The sequence below is a fragment of the Marmota flaviventris genome, chromosome 10, assembly GCF_047511675.1.
Source record: "Marmota flaviventris isolate mMarFla1 chromosome 10, mMarFla1.hap1, whole genome shotgun sequence".
In the NCBI taxonomy this organism is placed as follows: Eukaryota; Metazoa; Chordata; class Mammalia; order Rodentia; family Sciuridae; genus Marmota; species Marmota flaviventris.
In genome coordinates, this window is record NC_092507.1 from 114,363,338 (window position 1) to 114,391,195 (window position 27,858).

Here is a 27,858-nt window from a genome sequence, read left to right on the forward strand (position 1 = left end):
AACTAATGTCTTACAAAAGGTCACCAGTAAAGACCTTGTAGATGTTTCTTTAACAATTATGTCAGGATTGATGATAATTAGCCCATGCATTTGCTACTTCTAAATGGATGTTCTTAAAGTGCCTGAAAAGTATTGTTTTAGGGAGAGTAAATATGCCACTCCTAGCAATATTATTGATGCTCTTAATTTACTAAACAAAATGTCGTATTTATTGATTGTGCAAGATGAACTTTTGTCCACAGTCAATAATTTCAAATTAATCAGACCCAGATAAATATGGTTTCCCATTCAGATTTCCAAGCCCAAGGCCATGACTCACTTATTTCAAGGTGCTTCTGATAAGACAAACTTCCAGGGCAATGAAATGGTAGCTGTTGGCAGACTGTTTATAGGCCTGACCCAATGTTTGTCTTTTATGCTTGCTCCCTTTCTGCCTTAGGCCGCCCCTTTCCCCCAGGCATCTCTCTTTCTCTTTTGCATGGCTCAGGCAGGTGACCCAGTGCATTCCCAATGCCTTCTGAGCCAGGCTTAGAGAAGGGGCAGAGCTGCCTGCAGAGCAAACACGTTAAGTGGAGAGGGAGTAAAGAAAAGTTCTGCCATAGGAACATGAAACCTGTCTCCAGGGCAGTGGGCCCAGTGATCATCAGTGTGAAGGGCGCTTGCCTGGGAGGAGTATCCCTGCCAACCGAGAGGTCAAAGGCAAGTTTCTTAATATTTTCCCTCTCGATGTCCAAAGGTTCTGGCCATGTCATGAACTATGCTGATTCTGTGTGTCCCCGAAAGACAGGAATGTTCTGGGAACTTGTCCACCCCAATTCCAGCCAATGGCCAGGGAATGCCTTTTCCAGGGCTGGCTTGGCAGGGCCAGGGATGACATGGTTTCATCAGGACGGGCATGAAGGGGCAAGAGTGGAAAGGCTGGGAGAGAACTGGCAGCTGTCTGTGGTCTCAGAGCACATGCAGTGACCAGAAACTTAGGGGGGATATTGCCAAGTGTGTGTGTGTGTGTGTGTGTGTATGAAACAGCTGGAGTTTCTGTGACATCTGGGCCTGCTGGACTGAGAAGACCATTAGCCAAGAGCCAGTAGGACACACAGGGCACACAGCGTGGCATCAATGGAGCTCCTCAGATTGCCTCCTGGTCCTACTTCTGCTGCTACTCTGAGAGTGTGAATTTGGTCTGCTGGTGGGGTATTCTGGAAGGTCAGGACACAGACCTGGAGCCCACCTGTCTACCTGAGGACTCAAGACACATCAAACAGCTGCTTCTCCTCTTCTGCCCCTCTTCCTTAGCTATTTTTCTCCTCCAGTCAGGACCCTAGTCTCCCACTTGCCTGCCCAGGTCCCTAACTAGTCCTGGGGAATAGGCTCAACCTCTCCAACCAGCTTCTCTATATGGCCTCAGGCTCTTGCGCTCACAGGAGGATACTTTGATTTCAAGAGCTGAGAGAAAGCAGAGGAAGAGAGCAGGAAAGATGTGAAGGAGGGCAAAAGTGGGGGGATGGCGAGGCTGGAGCCATAAATGGACCTAGGAAAACCTGAGAGGGTCTCCTCCTCTCGATTAGATAGCCCCCTGCCTTTGAATGTTGATCTGTTAAAGTAGGAGGTGGGAGTGAAGGGACAGGGCACCAGGAGGGCTGGGGCAACCCTCAATTCCTTGGGACAAAATAGACAACATGATGGAATGGAACGAGAAAGGACCTGGGGAAGGGGACACTGACATGCAGTGTCTAGTCCACATGTTCACAGTCAGGTCTATGGAGCAATCACCCTAGGCTTATTTACCTACCCCGCCAACTGAGGCTACTAAGTTGTCTCATTTTCTCAAATCCCCCAAATACCACCCCAGTTTTTTCCATCCGTCCCCATCACCATCTCTGCAACACCTCCGAAGCACCCCATCTCTCCTGGGCCTGGTTCTTCTTCCAGTGGGCTTAGTAGTATGTCTCCTTCTCCACCCAGCCTGTTGGAGACAGTGGGGTGAGGGTTGCTATCAGTTCAAAGGGAAGTTAGAGATCAACTGCCTAAGGGCAGAAGGAGGGAGGGGGAAGGAGAATTTGCCTGCAGGGGAGACTTGCATTTAACCCACTGGTGGGTCACGTTGCAAATTCCAGCTGGGCTGTTCAGGGAGCAGTTAAATGTCAGAAGCAGCAGCCCGCTGGAGCTGTGAGCAACTCCGTCATGGGATCGACAGTTCTTCTGATTTTTCAGAAATCAGAAATTTAGATTTCATGTCAAAGTCCCTAAGTTTTTTTTATATGGGAACAATTTAAAAACCACACCCCCTCCCCCACACACCCCCACACACCGTATTGGACACGTGAAACCAAACACTATCCATGAACTGTAGGTCATTCATTTTTAACTTAATAAGCCATCAAAAATGCTTGCCCACAAAAACACACAACTTGTTGGTTGGTGCCTGGATATTCAGAGACCTAGTTTGTAGTTCTGCTATTCCTTGCTTTATGACCCTAAACAAATTCACCTCTGTGTCTCCTCTCTTTGTAAAATATGGAGGTCAATAGGTGACCTCAAAGGGCCCCTCAGATTCTGATGTTCTGTGATTCCAGGCGGAAGGGGGGAGTCTCAGAGACATGGTGAATTAGGCAGAATGAATTAGGTGGGATGTAGAATCCCAGAGGTCAGGGAGTGGGTGGGTTCCAGAGTCAGGGCTCCTGATACCTGGGACCCCAGGATCTGGGGGCTCTGAGGAACAGAAGCAGGGATTTTGGTGGGGTGGAGTCTGGGTGTATAGCCCTGGAAAGAGGTAACCAACCCATAGTGGGGGACAGCTTTGCTGGGGGCCCAGGTGGGGCATGTGGGGTACTTACCCCCAGGATATCTCCGCAGGATGAGCTTCCGGACCTCATCATAGATGAAGATGAGGAGACTGTAGGGGAAGGCACAGAACCACCAAGTGACCCTGAAAGCAACAGAGGAGAGTGTCAGGAGCATCAGGGTTGGCAGGGTGTCACACAAAGTAGGATTCAAATAGAGTCTGAATCTGGAGGGGCCCACTACTCATTCAGGCCACCCAAAGAGACACTTACTTGAGCGGGTACATGCGGAGAGCAACCCCCATTCCCGGGCAGTAAGACAGAAAGGCAGCTAATGCTGTCTCCTCTAGGAGCCCAAAAATCAGGATTTTGTTCCTGAAAAGGCAAAAAAAGGAGCTTAAGAAGCATTTTTTTAGAAACACTTTTTTAGTTGTAGATGGACCCAATACCTTTATTTTATTCATTTATTCTTCTGTGGTGCTGAGGATCAAACCCAGTGCCTCACACATGCCAGACGAGTGTACTACCACTGAGCTACAGCCCCAGCCTGCATATGTAGCATTTTAAGGGGGATCAAGAGGGAGAGATCCAAGGATACCCCTGGGGATGGAAGAAGAGAGGAGAAATGTAAAGGAAGGACTATAAATGACAGCTTCCTGTGTCCTCTTCAAAACCCTCATGCTTTATAAAACCAAAGAAAGATTTTCTCTTCTCCAGGTGTGGTGGCAAACGCCTGTCATTCCAGGGACTCAGAAGGCTGAGGCAGGAGGATTGAAAGTTCTAGGTCAGCCTCAACAACTTAGTGAGATCCTGCCTCAAACTGAACAAAAAAAAAAAAAAATTTTTTTTTCTTTTTCTGCTTATTGAGTTGACCTGCACTGGTTGTCTATCACACGCATATTCCTTCATTAAATAATTGTTTCTTATATGCTGGATGATGTGCTCTGTGATGCAGTGACCAACATGGGGCTGCCCTCAGGCAGCATAAATCTTATCATTGCTCCAGGCACATGGTTTGGGAAAGCTTTTCATCTCCCCAGCAAGCTACTCCTTTGGTACGGAGCCTACGTATGTCCTATTGGATGAAGAGGATGTTGTAGAGTCCTTAGCCCAGGGGAAGCTCATGCCCACTACATCAGGACCGAAAAGCGGGACAGAATAAGGTTTAGATGGCAGTTTCTGGAGTCACATAGGTGGGGTCTATCCCCAGCTCTGCCACTTCCTGGCTTTGGGTGATAAACAAGGCTTAACTTCTGAGTCTCATGTTCTTTCTCTATAGAATAGAATTTTTCATCTTTATATCATGGAACTTCTGGGGAAAATAAGAGAACACCACCTGGAAAGCTCTGGAACATAGAACGCTTGGTCATACTGTCACTCCCTCTTCTGTAGTCTCATGCACAGTACCCCTTCATGGCTTGATGACTCCCCAACTGTGTGATCACCAAGGACTACCTTGTTAATTCTTCCATAAACCCCACATTTTAATTAATCTTTGTCTCTTCAGTTGCATTAGTTAATAAGTAATGAATATATTTCCCCATTTAAAACTTATTAGATATAGTCACGGCTTCCAAGCAGAACTGGGGATTAACAAGCAATCACTGAACATCATGTTTTTTTTTTTTTTTTTTACTTTTGCTTGAGAACATGTTGGCAAGCCTGGTTGCCTTCTCATAGGTAAGCATTTGATGGTTTAAAAAAGATTTTTTATGGTAACTGGGGATTGAACCCAGAGATGCTCTACCACTGAGCTATATCCCCAACCCTTTTTATTTTATTTTGAGAGGGGGTCTTGTTAAGTTGTATGGGCTGGCCTCAAACTTGTGATCCTCCTGCCTCAGTCTCCTGAGTAGCTGGGATAACAGGTGTATGCCACTGCATCTGGCTCAATAAACTTTTTAAAATAATGCAAACAGCATCTCTGAGGACCCCCAATGGTCTCTGGACCTAAGGTGAGGCCAACGTGCTCTGAGGCTGCCAGGTGACTTGTTGGTAATGGTATTCCTTCTCTATACCCAGCTGGACTTTCCCACTTGCCCCTCGGATGAGCCGGACTTGGCCAGTCTTATGGTTCACCTTCCTGTATCAGCCTGGGGCATAATAAGTTCCAAGCCCCAGGACTGTACTCAATTTCTTAGACTCTCTGGGACAAAACTCACTTGGGGAATCATGACAATTAATTTCAGTAGAAGAGAATGAAGATCACCAGACTGATACTTTGAGCATTCCTCAACACCCATCCACGCTGGCATCACAAATTATTGAGTTCTGAACAGGTGCCAGGCTCTGTGATGGGTGAGAGATCACATGGTGAACTGGGAGCCCAGAGCTTGGGCTTGGTGGGTCTTTACCAGCTGATGGCCTTAGGCCATTTAACTTTCCTGGGGCCTCTTGACCATTCAATGTAAGCAATAAGATCCCCTTCCTAGATCTATTGTGAGGCTAAGAGTGTCTGTGAGAAACTTAGCGTTGCGCCAGGCATAAGGTCTCACTGTGAGAAGGCCAGGGTATGCTTTCAGGTGGACAGTAGCATCACAGGGCAAGTGCTGTACACTAGATGACTTGCTGAGTGGTGGTGGGAGCACAGGAGACCCTGGATTTAGGGCTGGGCAAAGGGTGAGGGTGGGTGGCTCTCAAGTAAGAGATGAGGAAGGGAGCAGAGTATAAAGAGATTACAAGGAGCATGCCTGTAGTTCTAGCAACTCAGGAGGCCGAGGCAAGAGGATCACGAGTTTGAGGCCAGCCTGGGCAATTTAGTGAGACCTTGTCTCAAAATTAAAAGGCATCAAATTATGTTATCTGCATGTATGAATACAGCAAAAATGAATCCCACTATTACGTATAATTATAAGGCACCAATGAAAATAATTTTAAAAAATAAAAAGGGCAGAGAATGTGCTCAGTGGTAGAGCATCCCGGGTTTAATTCCCAGTACCGTAAAAAGGGAGAAAGAGAGAGGGGGCGGGAGAGAGAGAGAGAAACTAGAAAGGAAGGAAGGTGGAAGAGACTGTAACTTCAGGAGCAAAATCTGAACTCATTGGAAATAGTCCTATCATTCCTTCCTTGTCTTTCATCTATTTCAAATCTGGCTATGGATAATCTCTGGGTAATTAAAATCGGATGCCCCCTTGGCAGACCTGGGCCCAGGGGTTTGAGTCACGTGAGCTGGCGTTGGATGCCTGGCCTGTGGCTTGGAGAGCGAGCCCAGCGCACTCTGCCTGGGTGGGTGGGTGCCGGTTGGGGTGGGGCTCACTTCATGCCCTGCTGGAAGACGGAGTTGCGGCGGGTCTTGCAGATGATGAGGTCAGCCCACTGCACAACCACGATGCTGGCGAAGAAGGCCGTGTGGCATGTGAACTCCACCACCTTCCGCTGCTCATAGGTCTGGGGAGGGCGGCAGAGAGAGGTGAGTGTCAGAGGAAGGGATGGGACCAGAGCACGACATGCCTCAGGCTTCACATGGCCCTGTTAAACGCTGGCATCCAATCCACACTCTGTCCCCAGTCCCCGCGGGTCTCCATGGCCACTCCAGCCAGGTGTTCACCACCCTGGCCCTCCGGACGTGTGCATCCCATCACACAGCCCCACTCACCCATTCCTGGCCATAGCTATCCTCCAGGTCGTTCATGGATCGGTCATCCCAGTCCAGGCGGATTCCCAGCAGCCTCGATGGCAGGAATCCGTTCTCTGCCAGGATCACGAAGTAGGTGAAAAAGCCACCCAGGGCCTGGATCATCCCTGTGGGTGGTGGACAAAGGACAGAGCCTGGGTCAGAGAAGGAAGCCAGAAGGGGCCAACTCCTCAGGGCCAGAAATGAAGTCCCTCGGGCTGGGGTTGGGGCTCAGTGGCCCAGCATTTGCCTAGCACATGTGAGGCACTGGGTTCAATCCTCAGCACCACATTAAAAAAAAAAAAAAGAATAAAATAAAGTTATTTTAAAAAAAAAAGGAAAGAAATGGAAGTCCCTGACTCTCAGAGAGCTAGTCCCTGTCCTGGAAATTTTCTTGAGGCTCATCCCTCCTGAATGCTGGAAAAAGAAGCCTTTGAGCTTCACTCCCCAATCCCAGGCCTGACGCACCAATCTGTCCATACGCCATGCTGATAAGCCGCTCATTCACCAGCTTGTCTGTCTGGGGGTTCCGTGGCTGCCGCTTCATGATGTCACTCTCAGCAGCTTCATAAGCCAAGGAGATGGCAGGGACCTGAGTGGGTAGGAAGGAGGGAAGGGAGGGCATTTGAAGGGATGTGGGAGATGACAGGAACAGCAGCCCATTAGCAGTGAAGACTCTCAGACACAATTCAGCCCACATGTATTGACACCCCATTATCCTGTGGCCTGTGCCTGTCTTCTCTTTAACCGGCCAGCCTCCTGAGAGCACCTCTCCTTCATTAGCACCCAGCCACCCACGGTGATGACATGACTTCCTTGTCTGCCCCCTATTTCCTTTGGCCTCACCATATCTGTGCCCAAGTCAATGCAGAGGATGGTCACGGTGCCCAGAGGGAGGGGGATGTTGGCAATGATGAACAGCAGGAAGGGGGTGATCTCAGGGATGTTGCTGGTCAGGGTGTAAGCGATGGATTTCTTTAGGTTGTCAAAAATCAGGCGGCCTGTGGAGAGGTCCGGAGGGCGTCAGGGAGATTAGAGGAACCCTTCCCACCCCTATCTGCCCTTTCTCCTGAGAGAGGAAGGTTTTATGTTTGAGGGAACCTAAAGCAGGATGGGGCTGCCTTCTGGAACCCTGGGTTGACCCTTTCGTGGGGGTAAAAGGTACGAGAAGCAGAGATGCTGGCTTCAGACGCCAGGTGCTGCCCCAACACGTTCAGCCTCCTCACCCTCCTCCACGCCTGTGACGATGGAGGCAAAGTTGTCATCCAGCAAGATCATGTCGGCCGCCTGCTTAGAGACGTCAGAGCCAGAGATGCCCATGGCGATGCCAATGTCAGCCTTCTTCAGCGCAGGGGAGTCGTTCACCCCGTCACCTGTCACTGCCACAATGGCTCCCTGGAGAGAAGATATGGCCGATACTTGAGGACCAAGTCCGTGCTGGTCTGACCCCTGACTTTTCCCTGTCCCTGTCTCCTGCCACCCTGCTCACCTGCCTCTGACACCCCTCCACGATGATGAGCTTCTGCTGGGGAGAGGTCCTGGCAAACACGATCTCGGTGTGGTCTCTGAGGATCTCATCCAGCTGCTCCGATGTCATGTCCTTGAGGTCTGAGCCATGGACCACACATGCTTTGGCTTCTCTGGAGGGTAGGGGAAGAGCAGGGACTCAAAGCTTGTGCCCAAGCCAGTCCCCCTCCATCCCCTTGCCACCTCTGGGCCCCAAGCTCCTGCTAAGTTGGGCTCCCTCATTGCTTCAATGCCCCTCTCTCCGAATGCTCAATTCCCCCATTTCTCTCTGAGGAGGTGACACTACATCCTCATGCAGCATCACCATGGGCATAAGTCCAGTGTGCCAGGTGTGTGCTGGTCCCCTCATGCATATCCTACTCCTGCAGTAACCCTGCGTGTAGATGCAGATGATGTCGTTGTTGTTTTTGGTACCGGGGACTCACACATGCTAGGCAAGTGCTCTACCACTGAGCTTCACCCCCAGCTCTTTCTATTATTTATTTTGAGACAGGATCTCGCCAACTTGCCCAGGCTGGTCTTGAACTTGGAATCCTTCTGCCTCAGCCTATGAGTAGCTGGGGTTACAGGCAGGTGCCACCATGCCCTGCTGGCACCCTCATTTTGTAATTGAGTAAATAGAGGTTTGGGGAGGTAAAGTGAAGGTAACCTTGATGCCTTCAAGGTTACACAGATTGTTAGTGGAAAAGTCTGGACCCACACTCAGGTCAGAGGTAAGGCCCTCATCTGAAGGTCCCAGAGATGCTGTCCACACACTCACTCCCAGGGAAACTTCAAGAGCTCTGTGGGAGAGGATGTGTTGATTAGGAGCAAGGGATTTCTGCAAAGGCCTCACCTGGGATTGACTTGACTCACAGGGATGTTGAGCCGGGCTGCAATGTCCTCCACGGTCTCATTACCCTCTGATATGATGCCCACACCTTTGGCAATGGCCTTGGCTGTGATAGGGTGATCACCAGTTACCATAATCACCTGGTGGGAAGGATAGGAAGAAAAGGAGAGCATTGTTGACATTTTCACCTACTAGTCCTTTCCCAAACTTGGATAAAGACAGACAATTAGATATCTGAAGCTGGTGGCTCCCAGTCCAAATAGTGAAAGTGGTGGGCAGTGCATGGGGGAGACCATGACACATTGCATAGTGTTCAGGGACTCTGAGATAGTTTGTTTAAATGGGGGGAAAGCGTCTATGACAGAGTGCAAGTTCAGGAGGATCCCCTGAAAGAGAAGCCTCAATTCTTTAGGATTGTTTAGATTTTTTTTTACTTTTTGGATCTGGGGATTGAACTCAGAGGTGTTCTACCACTGAACTACATCCCCAGCCATTTTTTTTTTAATTATTATTTTTAAATTTTGAGACAGGGTCTCACTAAGTTGCTGAGACTGGCCTTGAATTTGCAATCCTCCTGCCTTAGTGGCCTCAGTCACTGGGGTTACAGGTGTGTGCCACCAGGCCCAGCTGTGACCTTCTTTCTTGAGCTCTAAACCATATTCCAACTGTCCCTTGCATCTCTGGGTTTCTTGCAGATGCCTTAAACTTAGGGTCCAAATTGAACTCATTATCTCTACTCCTACCACCCCCACCAGGCCTGCTCCTCCGTATCATCTTCCCTCTCCCCTCTCCCGTATCATCTTCCCTCCCACATCAGTGCAGTTACCACGTTCTCCAAACAGTTTTCAACTGCAACTATTTCTCTCCAGTCCCTTTGCTGCTGTCCTAGTTCGGGACACCATTTCTTGTTGCAGCTTCCTCTTTTCTTGAGGTATGGGGATTGAACCCGGGGGCACTTAACCACTGAGACACAGCCCCAGCTCTTTTTCCTTCCTTCCTTCCTTCCTTTCAATTTTGAGAGTGTCTTGCTAAATTGCTCAGGGCCTTGCTAAACTGCTTTGAACTCATGGTCCTCTTGCCTCAGCTTCCCAAGCTGCTGGGATTACAGGTGTGAGCCACGGCACCCAGCCAGCCTGTTAACCTGTCTGCCTGACTTCAGCTCTCCCCCTAATCCAGTCCCTCCTCCGTCTAGTAGCCTTGAAGCCAGGCCGGTGACATCTGGGCCCTTTGTGACATACAGGATAAAGGCCAAATCTGGAATCTAAGTAAAGTTGTTCCAACTGGTCCTGATCCAACATTCCCATCTCCATCCCCAGGGATCCTCTGCCATCTCTCCCCCAACCCTGCCCCATCCACCTGCTCTGGTCCCATACAATGTAGCCATGTCAGGGTACATGCTGTTCCCCGGGTCTTGCCCTGACTTCCCTTCTCTGACTGCCTTACAGAATACCCTTCAGCCTTCAAGGCCCAGATCAAGTGTCATCCCCTGTGTCGAACATTGTCCAGCTCTCTGAGTTAACTTCTCCCTGATCTGACCTCCCCGGAGTCCTTGCCCAGGCCACCATGATTGAGGCATCTGAGCCAGGAGGAGGAGCAGGGCTTCCAGACAAGCCGGCCACACTTCATGTTCTCCAATCTACCTCTTTCAGCAGTTCTATTTTGAGCAAGCTATTTATCCACTTTGAGTTTTCATTTCTTTTTTAAATGGAGCTAATGATGTTTCCCTTAGAGACCGAGTGGTCAGGGTGGGGTTCAGAGTCTACACATACACACAGTACCAAGTCCTCCGGTGCGATGGTTAAGAAACAACAGGGGGCTCTGGGGTTGTGGCTCAGCAATAGAGCGCTCGCCTGGCATGCACGAGGCACTGGGTTCGATCCTCTGCACCACATAAATGTAAAATAAGGATATTGTGTCCATCTAAAACTTAAGAATAAATTTTTAAAAAATAGCAGGATTTGCCTTGGTTCAAATTCTGGCTCTATGACTATCTGTGTGACCTTGGATTTGTTCCTCACCTCAGTTTCCCTTTCTGTGAAAAATGGAAAACACTAATGGCTACTCAGAGGGCTATTATGAAGATTAAATGAGATCGTGGAGGTTTATTGCTTATAATAGAGCCTGAGTCATGTAAAAATTTAAACAACTGCATTTTTGCAGTGCTGGGGATCCAACCTAGGGCCTTAAGCACTCTACCACTGAATCCCAGACTCAGCCCTAATTGACTGTTTTTATGAGAGTACCTGACCCATAATAGGAGCTCGATGGTCTAACTGTTCTGCTTGTCCTGTGATGGGCTGTAAATGCATCTGACTCCCTTGAGGGACCAGAGATTGGAGGCCGAGCCCTGTGTCTCATTCATCTTTGTATCGTCAGTGGCTACCACAGGACCTGGCCCTCTATAGACGGCCTGAGTGGCATTCATTTGGGAGCATCTGAGATGTTGAAAGAAGAAGAGCGAGTGAGAGTACCAGAGTGGAGGACCAGAAAAGGGGGATGGTAAACAGGAAAGTGAGAAGATGGGAGAGAGGTTTTGTTTGTTGACTCCAGTGCCTTGCACAGTGCCTGGTATACAGTTGGCAAACAGATATTTGTTGAGAAGAACAAACATAGCACGGAGGAAGGAGTGGTCCCTGAGAAGCCAGTGCAGTTGGGAACGGCATGCAGATGTCTGTGGGGTGACGGGCTCAGTGACTGGGGCAGACCCATTGCAGATGGTTCGAGACTGGGGAAAGGCCAGACAACCAGGGCTTCAAGGTAGGGGAGCCTGACTGTGCTTGAAATCAGAAGGACCCCGTGGGCTTGTGTCTCTCAGCGCAGCAGCTAACTGCAGTCCCTTGACCTGTGGCAGGAGGGCGGTGAGGACAGAGGGGAGGAGGGGAGGCCGCTACCTTAATGCCTGCGCTTCGGCACTTGCCCACAGCATCTGGCACAGCTGCCCGCGGGGGATCAATCATGGACATGAGCCCCACAAAGCAGAGCTTCTCCGTGGGAAAGTTCAGTTCATCCGTGTCGAATTTGAAGCCCCGAGGAAACTTTCCAGAAGGCAGATTCAGATGACAGAAACCTGGGGGTGGGCGGAAGGGAGGAGTGAGGGCCGCAGAGTAGCTGCCTGGGCACCCCCAGGGGTCCTTGCCCCAGGGACACCGCAGAGGCTTGGGAGTCCCTTTCTCAGCCCTGGGCCCCTTTTCTGGCCCCTCACCCAGCACACGCTCCCCCAGTCCTCCCAGCTCCATGTAGGCATTTTGAAAGGCGTCTTGCATCTCCTTGTCGAGAGGGATCTCCTTGCCCTGCACCAGGATGGTGGAGCACCGGTCCAGGATGCGCTCTGGGGCCCCCTTCATTACCAGCACATGGCTCTGGGGGCTGTCTTCTCGCTCATGGATGGACAGCTGGAAAGGGGGAAGGCAGTTACGGAAGGGGCTGTATGTGTCTTGGTGGGCTCCACTGCCCAGCACAGGACTTGGTTCAGAGCAGTGAGCTCTGGTAAGGAAATCTCCTTTAAAAAATCCAATCAAACAGTGTCAACACAGGGAGAATCTCTGTGTGTAAAAGGATGCTTCTAGTCCCAGCTCTTGCCATCTGAGAGTTGCTTCCGTAGGACAGTCATTCATTCAACAAATAGTTATTAAGGTCAGTTAAGAAGCCAGGCATGGTGTCGCTCACCTGTAATCTCAGTGACTTGGGAGGCTGAGGCAGGAGGATCGTGAGTTCAAAGCCAGCTTCAGCAAATTAGCAAGGCCCTTACTCACTTAGTGAGACCCTGTCTCAATATTAAAAATCAGTTAAGACAGGCCCTGTGCTAGCAGACAGATGGGCCTCAGGAACATCCCCCCATCCTGCACCGGCCCAGGGGGCTTTACCTTCACAGATCATAGACATTACAGCTGAGGCTGTTCTTAGCATTTAGCAGATGTCTAAAAACTGATGATGGCTACCATAAGGGAATTAGAGAAGCGTGCTTCAGTTAAATGGGATGGCAGAGCTGGAGGACTTTGGACATGGATGGGGAGCTATGGGAAGACGAGTTGGGAGAGTGACAGTCTGCAGGTATAAGGGATGTGGTGAAGTTTGGGGGTTAGTGGGTGATTGCAACCAGACATGCCATCAAGCAAGTGGTTCTGGGAGTGAGCAGGGATGAGAGGACATGACCTTCAGAGGCCTCATTCATGCTTTCTGTTGATCCCCTTTGGCTATAGATACTCTCCATAATTTTTTTCCCTTTCTCTCCCTCTGTCCCAGAAGCCCATCCAGACCTGGTACTTGTTGGTAGAGTTGAAAGGAATCTCTGCCACCTTGGGGTTCCTGTCCCTCATCTTCCTCACTGAGCCACAAGACAGCTCAATGCACTTGAGCAGAGCTGACTCAGAAGCATCACCAGCTGTGTCCCGCTGCCAAAGAGAAGAGAATTTAGTGTCACTGTAGGGGGAGAAGGGAGTGGAGGACTAGAGAGGAGGGCACTCAAGTCCCCAAGGCAGCCCCACAGGGTGTGAGGGGGAAAGCTGGGCATCACAGGGGAGACATCTCCCCAACACACCTGCCGTGTGGCTGGCTGACTCCCTACCTTGGACACAGAGATGTTCTCCTGTCCAGCCTTGAACACAGCACGGTTACAGAGACCAGCAATCCTAGAGAGGGCTGTCCACGTTGGGGATCGTTTGTCAAAAGTGGCCCCTGGGAAGAAATGATGGAGAATCAGTAACTTGGCTCCGTGTGTGTGTGTGTGTGTGTGTGTGTGTGTGTGTGTAGTCCTGGGGACTAGACCCAGGGGCACTCTACCTCTGAACTGCATTCCAAGCCATCTTTTAAAATGTTGACCCAAGGTCTGGATAATTGCCAAGGCTGGTCACAAACTTGCAATTTTCTTGCCTCGGGCTCCTGAATTGCTGGGATTACAGGTGTGCGCCACCATGCCTGCCTTTGCCCCCCTTTTAGAACCCGTATCTCACCCCCAGCCACCCTGCCGTTGTGACGCCCTCCATCCCCTTCTGTCCCCCTGGAGTGCCCAATCACCAGACTGATCCTCAGTGGTGTCAGCCTCATGGATCTGGTTGTCGAACCACATGTGAGCGACGGTCATGCGGTTCTGGGTGAGGGTGCCCGTCTTGTCCGAGCAGATGGTGGACGTGGAGCCCAGGGTCTCTACCGCCTCCAGGTTCTTCACCAGGCAGTTCTTCCGCGCCATACGCTTGGCTGTCAGGGTCAAGCACACCTGATTGAGAGAGAGGAGAATTAAAAAGGGTTAAGTTTGGAGCTGCGGATGTTCATGACCTTGTCCTAGACCATGGCTCTATTCTGTCTTCCTTCCTCCTTGCAGTGAATAGTGAATGTGTTCAACTTGAGATGTGTTGAGTGGGATCGTAGGTGTATATTAAGGTTAAGTGCCCAGCAGGGGGTTGAAGATATTAGACTGAACTCCAGAAAGGGAGTGGGGATGTGACCGCCATCCTCACAGAAGGTGCACTAGAAACTGTGGGAGGAGATGGGTTCATGCTGGGGGTACAAGGAGAAGAGCAGAAGGCTGAAGCCCCATAATCAGAGTAGGGGATGGAGGAGAAGTGACCCACCACAGCACTGGAGGGAGGACAGAATTCTAGGAGGATGAACAGCAGTATCCATTTCAGCTGCAGAGTTACGGATGGGAGCTCAGAAAAGGTCACTGGATCTGCTTGTTAGTCATCTGTGACCTTTGAAAAAGCCTTTGCAGGCAAGTTGGCAGGAGGAGCCCCAGACGGCAGCAGAGGGATGAGCACGTGGTGAGAAAAGGTGACCATAACAAGCTCCAGAGGAGAAATTCAAGGGCCCAGATATATTCCAACTTGAGATTTTTCAGACTCAAACTCTGAACCATGAATCTATCACCTGATCTCTCAGTACAGCACCTGATATGTGACTTTAGGCACTCAATATAAAAAAAAAAAAATGCTGAGTGCTAATAAGCACTTGTGCCTCTGTCATTTTGAGGACAGGGTCATGAGGGCCTCCCTGGTGGTACTTCCATCTGATTACTCACAGTCACAGTGGCCAGAAGCCCCTCGGGCACATTTGCCACGATGATGCCAATGAGGAAGATGACTGCCTCCAGCCAGCTGTAGCCCAGGATGAGGGACAACACGAAGAAGGAGACCCCCAGGAACACAGCCACCCCGGTGATGAGCTGGATGAAGTGTTCAATCTCCATGGCTATCGGTGTGCGTCCAACCTCGAGGCCTGAGGCCAGAGTGGCAATGCGGCCCATGACTGTCCGGTCACCTGTGGCGATCACCACACCCCTGGCAGTGCCTGAAACAGAGGTAGGGACGCCAGGATGATGCCTTGGGGCTTCCAGGGATGTTTCTGAGCAAAGAAAACCATGAGCCTGAGAACTCAGATCCTGGAGCCCGTTTTCAGTCGGTGGCCCCTCGCACAGGCTTACCGTCCCTGCCTAGGTCACCAACCCCAGACTTGATACAAGAGCAAATTATTTTCTCTTATATTTGGGCCCCCAGGATCAGCCTTGCAAATAATTCTGAAGTTCAAACGGAGGAGATCCGATAAATGAAGTAAAAATTGCCTGCGGCATTTTAGTAAAATCAATCTTGATACTATCCAAAAGCATATTGTGAACACAAAGCACTCATTATGGATTTTTTTTTTTTTTGTGTGTGTGTGTGTGTGTGTAATCTCAAGACTTGATTTCTTTGATGTTTGATTCACATTTCGTGAATTTCTGTAAAAGGAGTTAGGTGATTATTAACTCTTGTGTGATATTACAGGGATTCTTTGGGGAAAGGAAGTGTGGTATAGTGTAAAGGGTATGAAAGTTGAAGTCAGCCAAATTTAGGTTTGAATTCCCACCTAGAGGTTGTTTTAATAATTAAATAAGATAATGTCACTAGCTCGGGCTGTAGCTCAGGGGCAGAGTGCTTGCCAGCATGTGTGAGGCACTAGGTTCGAGCCTTAACATCACATAAAAATAAAAAAAAAATTAAAAAAAGGCATTCTGTCCATCTATAATTACAAAAGAAATTTAAAAAAAAAGATAATGCCATCATATACCTAGGTCAGTGACTGGCACACAGTAGGCAATCAACAGCTATTAATTCCATTCACTTCCTTTCTTCAAAGCCAGTTGCAGAATCAACAATATGAATATCTTATCAGGCATTTCCGAACAAATCAATTGTGGGAAATGTAAATTTCAGAATCTCAGCATATTAAAAATTCAGGAAATTTAATGCATGGTTATTTTTATTGTAATTCCAACTTGCTGAAGGAGGAAAACAACCCCAGGGAAACATAATAGCCTGAGGAGAAATGAGTGATAGGAAGGGAAAGGTGTGGAATTTGGACACAAGGTCTCCTTTGTCCCACTTTCAGAGGCCTGCGGTCTAGTTGGGTCTTTTTCCCCTGCTGTCCCTTACTGCCTGCTCCTTCCCCGAGTCATCCTGACTCAGCTCACTGGCTTGACCACAGAGGGCACAGGTTTCAATTGTGTTTGGACCCCTGCCTTTAGGTAATGGCAGCTCCCAGAGTTCTTATTGACCTTTGCTGTCCATCTTTAGAATCCCAAACAGGGATGGGCAGATTGGGCAGCCTCTTCAAAGTGAGTCCTAATGCAGCCTGAAGAGGGACCCAAGTGTTCACCTGAAAGCTTTCCTCAATCTCCCCCAGTCTGGAGCTCTGGTCAAAGTGAGGAGATGGAAGCCACTAGTCCGGAACCACAATCAATAGAAGGCATCATTAGTTGAATCCAACGATGACTAGTAATCTGTTTGTGCATGTATATGTGGTACTGAGGATTTAGCTCAGGGGTAGAGTGCCAGCCCTTTTTGTTTTTCAGTTTGAGATACTCTTGCTAAGTTGCCAAGGTCAACCTGAAACCTGCAACCTTCCTTCCTCAGTCTCCCAAGTAGCTGGTGCTACAGGTGAGAACCACCACCCCCGGCCATGTGCAGGTAGGTGTGGGGGGTCCTTGACCCAATACCTGAAAGCTTTGGAAACCACTCAGTGTCAGGATGGACAGGCCAGAGATTTTCCCATGGAGTCATACTGCCCCGGCCAGTGTTCTGAGAGCACTCTGGAGGGTGCTATTTCTATAATATTCAGGGCCTCCAACTCCTCAATGCCACTTTCTATGGCAGAGTTTTTACCAAGTAAGTGACATCACAGCCCCCAGATTTGGGATTCCGTTGTGCTACGAGGAGCTCCCCTAGCAGGTCAGCTCCTTACCTTCCACGCAGTTGGTAGAGAAGAAACAGATATTGCGGGTCTCCAAGGGGTTCTCGTGGGTAAACTCGGGGGAACGGGTCTGGGGTTCTGACTCGCCTGTTAGGGACGAGTTATCCACCTGAAGAGGAAAAAGTGTGTAGTCATCAGCTGGGCAGAAAGCACTCGTGTGCACGCAGCTGTCTCCTGAACCTGCTCCAACCACCCTTAATCTTCACGACAGGAGGAACAAAATTACACTTGGCCTCATCACATATTTATGGCATTACTCAGCTATGGTCCCTGCTCTGATTTGGAATCCTGGCTCTAACTGACTTCTTATGTGACTTCGGGTTATTTGCTTAACCAACAGAGCCTCCATTTACTCATCAATAAAATGGAGAAAGGGAACAAAATCACTACATTGCCTACCTCCAGGGGGCACCACTAACACTATTTGTAGTCTGCAAATGGTGTCTCCTGAGGTTTCCCAGGGCTTAACCTGTGGGGTCACATGCACCATTCTTTCATACTGCAGTCAAATAGCATGTGTGAACTTATGTAAAGAATCTGACACATAATTCGTACACAATACGTGATCACTGTAAAGGGGCAATCAAATAAATATCCAGGATACAGAGCATTCACAACACACAGAAACAAGGCAACAGTGCAAAAGAACCATCTGCCATTAGAAGGTTCAGCTGGGAGACACAGAGGAGGAGTTGACATTTGGAATTACGTTTCCAAATTTTTAAACCTCCAAGTGGGCCACTCTCAGTTCTGTACAGTCTACTTCTTAGATCTAACCACTTGCTCTGCTGTGACCTCCTCACCTTACAACCATGAGAAGAGATGATCCGGAGGTCAGCAGGAACACGGTCTCCACCCTTTACTTCCACCAGGTCACCCACCACCACCTCTTCTGCGTTGATCTGCATCTTCTCTCCCTCCCGGATCACGAGGGCTTGCTGAGGAGAGGCCATAGGCATCTCATGAAATGCTTGTCTCCATCCCTGCTCTTACCTCCTGATGGTCTCCTCCAACCTCACCAAGGGTGAGGAGAAGCCCCCACACTCTTAACAACAGAACTAAAGACCTAGGTCCTGGTGGAGGGAACTGGAGAGTCGTTTCTATCCTTTTCCATCACAGAGCACAAGAGTTGAGAGGGGCATAAGTTGGACCATTCCAGAACCCTTATGCCCCGGCCTTGCCATCTACCTGAGGCACCATGTTCTTGAAGGAATCCATGATCTTGGAGCTTTTGGCCTCCTGGTAATAGGAGAAGCATCCAGTGACGATGACCACAGCTGCCAACACCACACCTAGATACAGCTGATAAGGGAAGATATTTTTTTTTTTTTTTTTTTGTACTGAGGATTGAACCCAGGGGAACTTAACCACTGAGCATATACCTAGTCCTTTTTTATTTTTTATTTTTGAGACAGAGTCTCACTAAATTGCCCAGGCTGTCCTCAAATTTGCAATCTTCCTGCCTCAGCTTCCTGAGTCACGGGGATTACAGGTGTATGTCCTGCTCCTGGCAAGGAGAGGGCATTGGAGGGATCTGACCTTCTCCACCCTAGAGGGGCAACTGTCACTCAGAGTGAATACTCAATTTCATCCCATAGGAGAGCTCGGACTTTCACCTGTGCCTGGGAGTAAGAATGGCAGGGGAAAGTCTTTTCAACCTCCTTAGATATTCCATCTCCCAATCTCCTAGGATAGAAGGGGCAGGGAACATCTCAGAGAGTTCCCAGGGCTAAGATTCCTCCAGGGGTGAAGACCCAGGGAAGAGGACAAGCCCACATCCGTGGGGGAGGAACAGGGAGGGGCTGCAGCGTTGAGTGTGTGTGTTGGGGAGAGCGTTATAGATACGTACTGAAGCCTCACTCCTTTATCTGCCTGAGGTTCAGGGTCAGCTACGGACCTGTGACTCCTGCGAGGCTCCTATTCCCTGCACCCTCCCCACCACTGTATTGGGGATTTAGAGTTGGACACAGGGCCACTAGCTGGGCCAGGGGTCAAGTGCAGCTTACGTTGTCATTGGACGGTTCATCCTCCATGGCAGCCTGGATGCCATAGGCCAGGAAGCAAAGGATGGCCCCAATCCATAGCAGGATGGAGAAGCCCCCGAAAAGCTGGCGACAGAACTTGACCCACTCAGGGGTTGTGGGGGGAGGAGTGAGGGCATTGGGCCCATCCCGAGCCAGAATGTCTTGAGCCCGCTGGTTGGTGAGGCCCTAGGGAACAAGGAAAGGTGTGGAAGCATCTGGAACCAACAGGCCCTCCCCACAGCCCAACAGCTCCTTGGCAGGGAAATGATGTCCATCTGCAAAGGAAAAACCCCACCTGGTTGGCAGGGGCTGGGGAACACGAGCAGAGACCCCACAGAGGAGGTGGCATTTGTGAGGGGTCTGGAGACCTTGCAGGCTCAAGAGGATTTTGGCTGTGGCTCCACCTCTGGTTGTTTTGGGATTGAGACACATTTTGGTTAGGACCAAACATCTCCCTGGAGGCAGGCTGGAGATAAGCCCCCTGGAAGGAGACCTCATCTGGTTCTTCCTCATCGCTCTCTCTCTCTCTTTTTTTTTTTTTAAGTTCCCCTTTGTTACCAAGGCTACAAAGAGGGCTATACATCACTGACCATCAGTATTACTCAACTTTCCACCGAAAACCTGGCCAGGCGCTGTTCCCCTGGTGCCAGGCTCATGGGTCAGATGCCCTTTTCTGTATTCCCATAATATAGTAATAAAATTCTGTTTGCAATTCTATTTACTTGTTTACTAAACTTATTTACTATTTACTAAACTTTGATCAGGAATTTCTCCTTTTTTAATTTTTGGGATATACTTGTGATTGAACCCAGGTACCACTTAACCACTGAGACACAACCCTAGTTCCCCCCGCTTTTTTGAGATGGGTTCTTGCTAAATTGCATAGGGACTAAGCTAAGTTGTTGAAGATGGCTTTGAATTTGTGATCCTCCTGCCTCAGCTTCCCAAGCTGCTAGGATTACAGGCAATTTCTTTTTATTTATCTTTGTGTCTATCATTCATTCATTCATTTACTAAATGTATATTGAGCACCTACTACGTATCAGGAACTGTGCAGAATCCAGTGATGGACAAGACTAGCAAAGTCCCTACCTTTGTGGAGCCTGTGATCTAGAGAGGTTATGAGCACAATAAACAAATGCATATTAATGCCAAGGAGTGCAAAGTGTTTTAAGGAAAATAAAGTAAGGTAAAGGTATGGGGGCATGGAATTTTAAGAAGGGCAGCGGATGGCTTGGGAGGCTGTGGCAGGAAGATCTCATGTTTAAAGCCAGCCTCAGCAACTTAGGGAGGCCCTAAGCAACTTAGGGAGACCCTATCTCAAAATAAAAAATAAAAAAAGGGCTAGGATGTGGCTCAGTGGTCGAGGGTCCCTGGGTTCAGTACTTAGTACCCCCGCAAAAAAAAATAAATAAATAAAAAGAAGGGCAATCCAGAAGGAGTGGAATGTAGGAGGATATATTGACCTACTAAATCTTTTTTATTAACACTTTTTTTTTTGAGACCAGAGGGTCTCAGTATGCTGCCCAGACTGGGCTTGAACTAAATCTCAAGTGACCCTCTGGTAGCTGGAATAACAGGTGTGCAACCATGAGGCCCAGATGATTAACAATACTTTAAAGATTTCAAAATGATGAGCTTGACAATCTGATTGTGCCACTTCCTTGGTTATGTGACCTCGGGAAGTTACTCTCCCTCTCTAAGTTGCCTTGCTTTAAAAACCAGGCCAACAGTGTATATTTCCATAGGGTTGTTGCAAGGATTAGGGAAATGTCACTGTGCTATGTCTGTAACAGGACTCAGAAAATTATTGTCCTAACAGGAATGGGCCACCTTACTATTCCACGTGGGTCGGCTCTGTGAGAGTTTGTGTGTCACTGGTTTCTTGGGGCCAAGGAAAGAGCCCTGCCAAGAGGCCTGTGTCCTAAGGAGTCCTGGCTTCCAGGGATCACAGGGTAAGAGCTCTGTACTGGGAAGCAGGGGTCCAGATTCCAGTTTTGACTCTGCCACCAACTAGCCACGTGACCATGGGCAACTCTCTTATCTCTGGGCCTGTTTCCTCACCTGTAATTGTAAGAACAGTGCATTATAGTCTCAAGGTTCTCCCGCTTGATACATGTTTCTCTCACCTCTTGGGTCCACTCACCTTGGACAAGTCCACTTGGTATTTACGGCCCAGCTCATCTAAGGATAGCTTGTGATCATCCTGGGGAAGAAAGAGAACTGGAGTTACTTTGAGGAAGGAGGCTGAGGGGACTCGGGGCACAGGGGTAAGGTGAGGAGCGAGGGGGAGGGCCCGGAGCTTCTCTCTGGGTGCACGGGGCTATGGGGCAGTTCTCCCAGCACAGGGCCTTCTCTATGACCCTGCTGGTTGGGCTGTGGGCCTCACCATGGCCACCTCCTTCTTCAGTTCATCCAACTCCTTTTCTTTCTGTTTCTTCTTGCCGCCCCCATTCTCTGCAGTGGTGGCGGCAGGGGAGTACTCCCGGCCATCCTGCAGGAGGAAGGAGAGCACAGAGGGTCAGTGAGGGACAGGCTGGAGCTCTGTCCCCACCAGCCGGCCTGGGGGTGGGGGCCACAGATTCAGAGGCATTGACTGTTTTGGGGGAGGACAAGGTGCAGAGGCTGGAAGGGCCTAGACCCTCAGTTTACAGACATGTGAGTCCCCATGTTTGAACTTCAGGGAAGGCCACGGGGCTCAAGACTAGAGTTCCGCACTTTTGCTATGTAGTATGTAGGCTTCTACTAAGATATATATATATATTTTTAAGGACTGACATAAAAATTTTGCAAACCTCCGTCCTATGCTATTTCGGAGAATTCTGGAAGGAAGTAGACATGGCTGGGGTGGAACAGGGGAGTAGAAGCACCCTGTAAGAATGTCTTTGCCCAACACCATAGTTATTGTATTTAGAGAAGAGGAGAGATGGTCAGGGATTTGGAAGAGCAAATCTTGGGGCAGAAAAGGGGAGAAAAAGTTTGGTGGTGGAATGGTGCCAGTGGAAAGGGCAGAACCGATGAACTGAGTCAAGTCTGTGACTGGACGGTCAGCACGTGCCCAGGAAATGAGTACACAGGGGTGATGGGAGCACCGTCCATCCTGCTGGCCAGGATTTACAGGCGGGGTTAGGCCAAGAGAACCAGGCCTGCCCGAGACTGGAAAAGGTACTTCTCAGGTCTCAGTGTCCCAAAGCACAATTGGGTTAAGTGGGAACTTGGTTCCACTTGTCCCAAAATACAAGAGATGGCATTTGAGAGTAAATCGAAAACTCAAATTCATGTAAGTCTTAGATCTAGCCACTTCCTGGGCCATCTGTGAGATCGGATGGACGTTTTAACTATAGACTCATGAAGCCCCCATTTCCCTCTTTCTCTTCAGGGTCATTACCAGGCCTCCACGGTCTCACAGGGAACTTCTGGGGAGAGTGGGGGTCCAAGAGCAGCCCAGTTTAGAGTGATAGGTTAGGGGGTGCTGGGTGAGGCCTGGCATTTGTGGCTAGTGCCCAAGAACAGTGGGTGAGAAACTCCACCGTCTTCCCCATTTCTCCTCCCCTCCTTCAGGATACAGTGTCCTTGTCACAGACGGGCTGCTTGGTTCCTGCCTGGTGCCTCTAGTTCCTCACTGGATCCTGAAGGCTACGCTGGGCTTTCAGGAAGGGGTTTTTCTATACCCCGATGTGACTCTTCTTTCCATCATGAAGACTGGTAGGATCGACAGCCAAAGTTTTTGATTTTCTTTTTCAGGATTATTCAGGTTTGGGCGGGAGATTGTTTTGAAAAATAGACTGAACTGGGTACAGTGGCACATGACCATCATCCCAGCAGCCCAGGTAACTGGGCGAGACCCTGTCTCAAAATAAGTAACAAAAAGGGCTGGGAAGCAGCTCAGTGGTAGAGCACTCCTGGGTTCAGTCCCTAGCTCTGCAACTAATTAATTAATTAGAGGCTGACTTGGGGAGTCATTTTGTTTGGGTTCACAGTTAAATTGAGTGGAAAGTCAAGGACGTTCTCATGCATTCCCTGCCCCCCAATTGCACAGCCTCCCCCACAATTGCCATCCAGCACCAAAGGGCACAGTTTTTTTTTTTTTTTTTTTTTAGTTGTTGATGGACCTTTATTTTATTTGTTTATTTATATGTGGTTCTGGGAATCGAACCCAGTGCCTCACAAGTTCAAGGCAAGCACTCTACCGCTGAGCTACAACTCCAGTCCCCAAAGGGCACATTTTTAATCATACAATGTCCACAACTTACATGAGGGTGCATTCTTGGGGGGTGTGTACATTCTATGGGTTTGAACACATGTATATTCATACGTATCCACCATTGTGATATAACAGGGAACAGGTTCACTGCTCTTCACCCTACATCCCCTGTGCTCCAGAATAATGCATTCGGTGTGTGGTGGTGGGTAATACCACAGATGGAACCCAGGGTCACTTAACCACTGAGCCATATCCCCAGGCCTTTTTAATATTTGAGACAGGGTCTCTCTAAATTGCTTTAGCGTCTCACTAAGTTGCTGAGGCTGGCTTTGAACTTGCAATCCTCCTGCCTCAGCTTCCCAAGCTGCTGGGATTATAGGTGTACATCACCATGCCCAGCAGAATAATGCAATTTTTGACCATCAAAGAGTAGTTAGGAGCAGTCCCAGGAATATGGCGGCTACCCTGATCATAAGAGGTCACAAATATAGCCCACTGAGAAGCAGAAGTCTGGCCACTGAAATCAGGAGCAAGGTCATCTGCAGGAGGTACAGTGCAAGATGGATATACCTGTTCCCAGGTATGCAGATGCAGTGACCTAAAAGCATATGAGCTCTTGGTGGCTGTGTTGCTCAGAAGTGATCTTCTCAGAAAAAGTGACCAATAAATTATGCATTTGTCTTCATCTGAAACATCTTTGAATCCAATCCATTTCTAGCCTTCTAAGGGATGATCATATCAAGGAGACAGAAGTAGCTCAACAGAAGAAGTGGGGAAGGACTTGGGAGTAGTTCCACTTCTCTTTTCCCTAGGTGACTTAAGAAGGTTCATTTTTGGGGTGGGGGGTGGCACTGGGAATTGAATCCAGGAGTGATCTCACCCTTTTTATTTTTTGAGACAGGATCTCACTAAATTGCTGGCCTTAGACTTGCAATCCTCCTGCCTCAGCCTCCTGAATAGCTGGGATTATAGGTGTGTGCCACTGCCCCAGGTCAGAGGGTTCATTTAATTGGATGAATTAAAATTTTTTGAATTTACTAACTCTGTCTTTGGTGAGACAGGGTTGATAAAGCATGGAAACCGGGGCTGGGGCTGTAGCTCAGTGGTAGAGCGCTTGCCTTCCACGTGTGAGGCACTGGGTTCGATTCTCAGCACCACATACAAATAAATAAAAAGATATTGCGTCTAGCTACAACTAAAAAAATTTTTTTTAAAAAAAAGGATGAAAATCAATGAAGGGACCAGAGGCAAGAAAGCAAGAAATCAGACCAGAGAATAGACAACCCCACACCCTGGAGCTTCCAGGATGGGAACAGATCCTGGGCATGCGTCAAGGGTGGGCTGGGGTTGGGAGCCGAGGAGCAAAGCCCAGAGAAATTTTAGTACATTCAGACATGAAATAAAGTAATACAAATTAGAATCAAATACATGCTTCCTAAGTCGCTCCATGCAGGGCCTCTTTTCCCTAAGCTCCCACCCCATTCTCCCACAGACCCAGAGCTTGGGACATCCCCCTCCTCCTGCCCTGGCAAAGATCTCAGGCTCCACAGCCAGGAGCCTGCGGAGATTTGGGGCCAGAGGCTACCCAGGCAAAAAAGAAAGAGGAAGCAAGGACCCCCCCCCCCTTCTTCCCTCTCCTCCTCCCTCCCCCAACCACAAGTCCCTCTCTCTGGGTCTTGAATGCTGAAGGAGAACAGAGAGTTCTTTTTGAGAAAGCCAGAGGCTGGGACAGAGTGGGGGCAGCTGGAAATCAGCCAGCTCTCCCCACCCCCTCCAGCCTCTATGGCAGCTGGAGCAGGCTGGGCTCCCTCCCACCAGTGTCGACCCTTCTCCTAACTCCTACACCGTCCTTCAGGGCCACACGGTGATGGACTGTGTTAGGCCTGGCTCTGGAGTGGAGAGGCAGGGAAAGGACAGAAACCCGAGAACAGGGTGTGGGTAGTGGGTGCTTTCCCTCTTTGGGGGTCTCCTTAAGTAGGACTCTAAGCTCCAGGGCTGCAGTCCTCCCACTTCACACCCAGCCTTTGATGCCAAAGAGACCAGGTCTTCTTCTAACTCATCTTGCTGTTGCTTTACCCATAACTACTGGGGGTGAAGGCTCAGGGGGCTGCAGGAGTCCCAGGAGAGAAGAACAGACTGGAGAAGTCAAAATCAAATAAGCTTCCCCGGCAGGACTCTGAGTGAGCGGGGATGACACTGTCTAACGCAGCACAGGGTAGGGGGGTACCCTACTTCCTTCTTTCCACTTGAGGTTTGCCTGACCCCATCAACACTGGCCTCTCTTCAAAGGCTCTGCACCTCATTTGGGGACTCCCTTTCCATAGGGAGCTAGAGATGTCAAGGTTTAGCTGAACATCCCGGGGTTGTGACCTCTTCCTCCATGAAACTTTCACCTCACAGACAGCTCCTAAGGGCGGGTTTACAGACCCACACCGGCTCCAGCCCACAGTAATGTCTATGTGCCCAAGGCTTAAAAGTTTGCACATTTCATCCGTTGAGAAACAAGTACAGGTGCTCATCCTGAATACCTGCAGCACTTCAGCCTATGAGGAACATGTGACCGTGACACATGCGCACGCGCACACACACACATGCACGCATACACACGCAGGCACGCACACAAGCGCACATTCATGCACTGGTTCTATTTCCAGCTCCCACCCAGCTCAGGAACCCTGGTGTCAGGCTCAGAGTTTTCCCAGGAGCTCAACTCAGTGCAATAACACGTCCTTGCCTTCCTCTGCCAGGGACCCAGAAATTGGCCCACAGCTCCCCACAGGCTCGGTCTTCCTCATACCCTCTCACGGCTCTCCGTGCCCTTTCCCTCTGTGCCCTCTTTTGCCAGCGGTCCACAAAAGGAAAGCAGCCAGGCACAGTATGTAAAGGCATTGGGTCACTTTCCTCCATATGGGAATTTCATTTCCAAGAAATTCTAAGCCCTGTCCCTGCCTGCCCCAACATGGTTGTTAATCTTCCCCTTGGCAGAGCCATAGGCAGGAGTGGACTGGAACTGGGGCCGGAGGGGCACAGATCTCACCAGCCTTTGGGAAAGTCCTCAAAGCCCATGGCCTGGAGGGGAGGACAGTGCTGCTGGGGACATCCAGAGGAGTGCCAGCGTGGGGACTGGGGACACATCATTCCTCCTCCTCACACCCCTCCCAGTTGTCCCTGGCACGCAAGGCCCCTGGAGCTGGTGTTGGGAACTGCTTGGTGACTCCGAGAGAGCAGGATGCTCCACTGCTTCTCTCCAACCTCAGAGGGGACCCCCACTGTCTCGGGCTGGAACTCCCAGAGGAGTGGATGTTTTCAGAGGGTAGCAGAGGCAGGGAGATCTAATAGTGTCAGCTTTAGGCCCAAAAATGGGGTGAGAGACGAGAGAGACTGTCCTGAGGAAGACATGCACAGAAATGTGGGGTCGGGGTGCAGGGAGAGCTGGAGGGGTGCAAGGTGGCCTTCACGGCTAGTCCTGGGAGGGAAGGGAGGGACGGAGGCAGGTTGAGAAGAGGCATTTAGGCCCCTCAGTGTCAGTGTCCCCTGAGTGTCAGTGTCTGGATCTGTACGTGTGTGTGGCTGGGAGAATCAGTTCCAAGTTCCAACTATCGCACTTGGTCAGCTTCTCGCCCCCTCCCTCCCACTCCTATTTCTCGTTCTTTCGGTTGCCTCCCTCACCCTCCAGAGAGTGGCCCCTGCTCTTTGGGGATACTCACCCCACGACCCATCTTGGGGCAGAGTGGCTGAGGGGACCTAGGCTGGAGAGGTCACCAGGAAGATCCCAAGCCCACACCACCCGTCTGGGGCAGCCGGAGACCCTGGCAGACAGACAGAGACAGCCGCAGCAACAGGGTAGCTTTAAATAGGTCCCTCTCCCCCTCGCCCCCGCCTTCCCCTCCTCCAAAAAGAAACGTTTGTTGAAACAGGATCCCTGAGGACTCCTCCCCTCCCGCCCCTTTAGCAACTGGTCTGTTGATGGTCCGTTTTGTCCCTGCTGTGGAGTGCCCCCCTGGCTCCCCTCAACCCCCACCCCCACCCTGGCCTGCGGCAGCACAAGGGAGAGAGGAGAAGGGAGGGAGGGGAGTGGGGGAATGTGCCCCTCAGGGAGCACTCAGCTCCGGATGCCAGGATGCCAGAGGCCATGTGGTGGCCTAACCCTTCCTACTTTTCCAGGTGAGAACTGAGGCTTAGAGGAACTGAACAATTTGAGCTGAGAGTAAAGAACCAGAACTCAGGTCTCCCGAGTACACATCCTTCCATCCAGAAAGGGAAGCAGAGACTCTTTCCTCCACTGTAGAGGCTGCGAGGATATTGAAGCCCAGATAAAGTAAGAATTGGAACCCGAGGATGGCCCTTACATTTGAGGCATCTGGGTGGGGGGGCTTGTGGAAGTCAAAGGAAAGCAGGAAGACAGGAATAGAGGGGAGAGGGTCTCCCCAAGCGCCAGACTTGCCCTTCTGTAACCCCAGTTTTCCAAGGTAATCAAGACTCTGGGGTCAAGAGGCAGGTGAGGAGGAGCAGGCAAGGGATATGGGACCTGAGGGGCTGCCTTCCTGGAAATGGCATCCAAAAGTAGCAGGTGTTTGAGGACATATCTGCATTTTGCTTATGGAGTGGACATGACTCTTTTTTTTTTTTTTTAATCTTTATTTGAGTTTATTTATTTA

The 27,858-nt window shown here is 49.8% G+C and overlaps 1 protein-coding gene across 1 annotated transcript; it reads right to left on the bottom strand.

The window, feature by feature from the left end:
* Positions 1 to 27,007, bottom strand: LOC114104553 (sodium/potassium-transporting ATPase subunit alpha-2). The gene is made up of 23 exons (XM_027950728.2): positions 26,908 to 27,007; positions 21,386 to 21,490; positions 21,143 to 21,202; positions 18,979 to 19,182; positions 18,161 to 18,274; positions 17,776 to 17,910; positions 16,964 to 17,081; positions 14,766 to 15,034; positions 13,766 to 13,964; positions 13,317 to 13,426; positions 13,009 to 13,143; positions 11,955 to 12,144; positions 11,644 to 11,819; positions 8,756 to 8,892; positions 7,883 to 8,033; positions 7,620 to 7,788; positions 7,240 to 7,394; positions 6,862 to 6,985; positions 6,376 to 6,521; positions 6,037 to 6,167; positions 3,054 to 3,155; positions 2,835 to 2,926; positions 1 to 1,963 (listed from the first exon to the last, which is right to left on the bottom strand). Exons 1-23 carry the CDS (start codon positions 26,917 to 26,919, stop codon positions 1,935 to 1,937), a joined length of 3,063 nt encoding a protein of 1,020 aa, XP_027806529.1. The 5' UTR covers positions 26,920 to 27,007; the 3' UTR covers positions 1 to 1,934.
* Between the last annotated feature and the right edge of the window lie 851 nt (positions 27,008 to 27,858).

Bases quoted from the DNA above. Each gene is read 5' to 3' on its own strand.
- LOC114104553 (XM_027950728.2), bottom strand. The intron at 13,427-13,765 runs GTGATTGGGCAC...ATTTCTTCCCAG, and splicing joins CACCACTGAGGATCAGTCTG to GGGCCACTTTTGACAAACGA. The intron at 8,893-11,643 runs GTAGCGGCCTCC...CCTTCCCACCAG, and splicing joins GCCGAAGCGCAGGCATTAAG to GTGATTATGGTAACTGGTGA.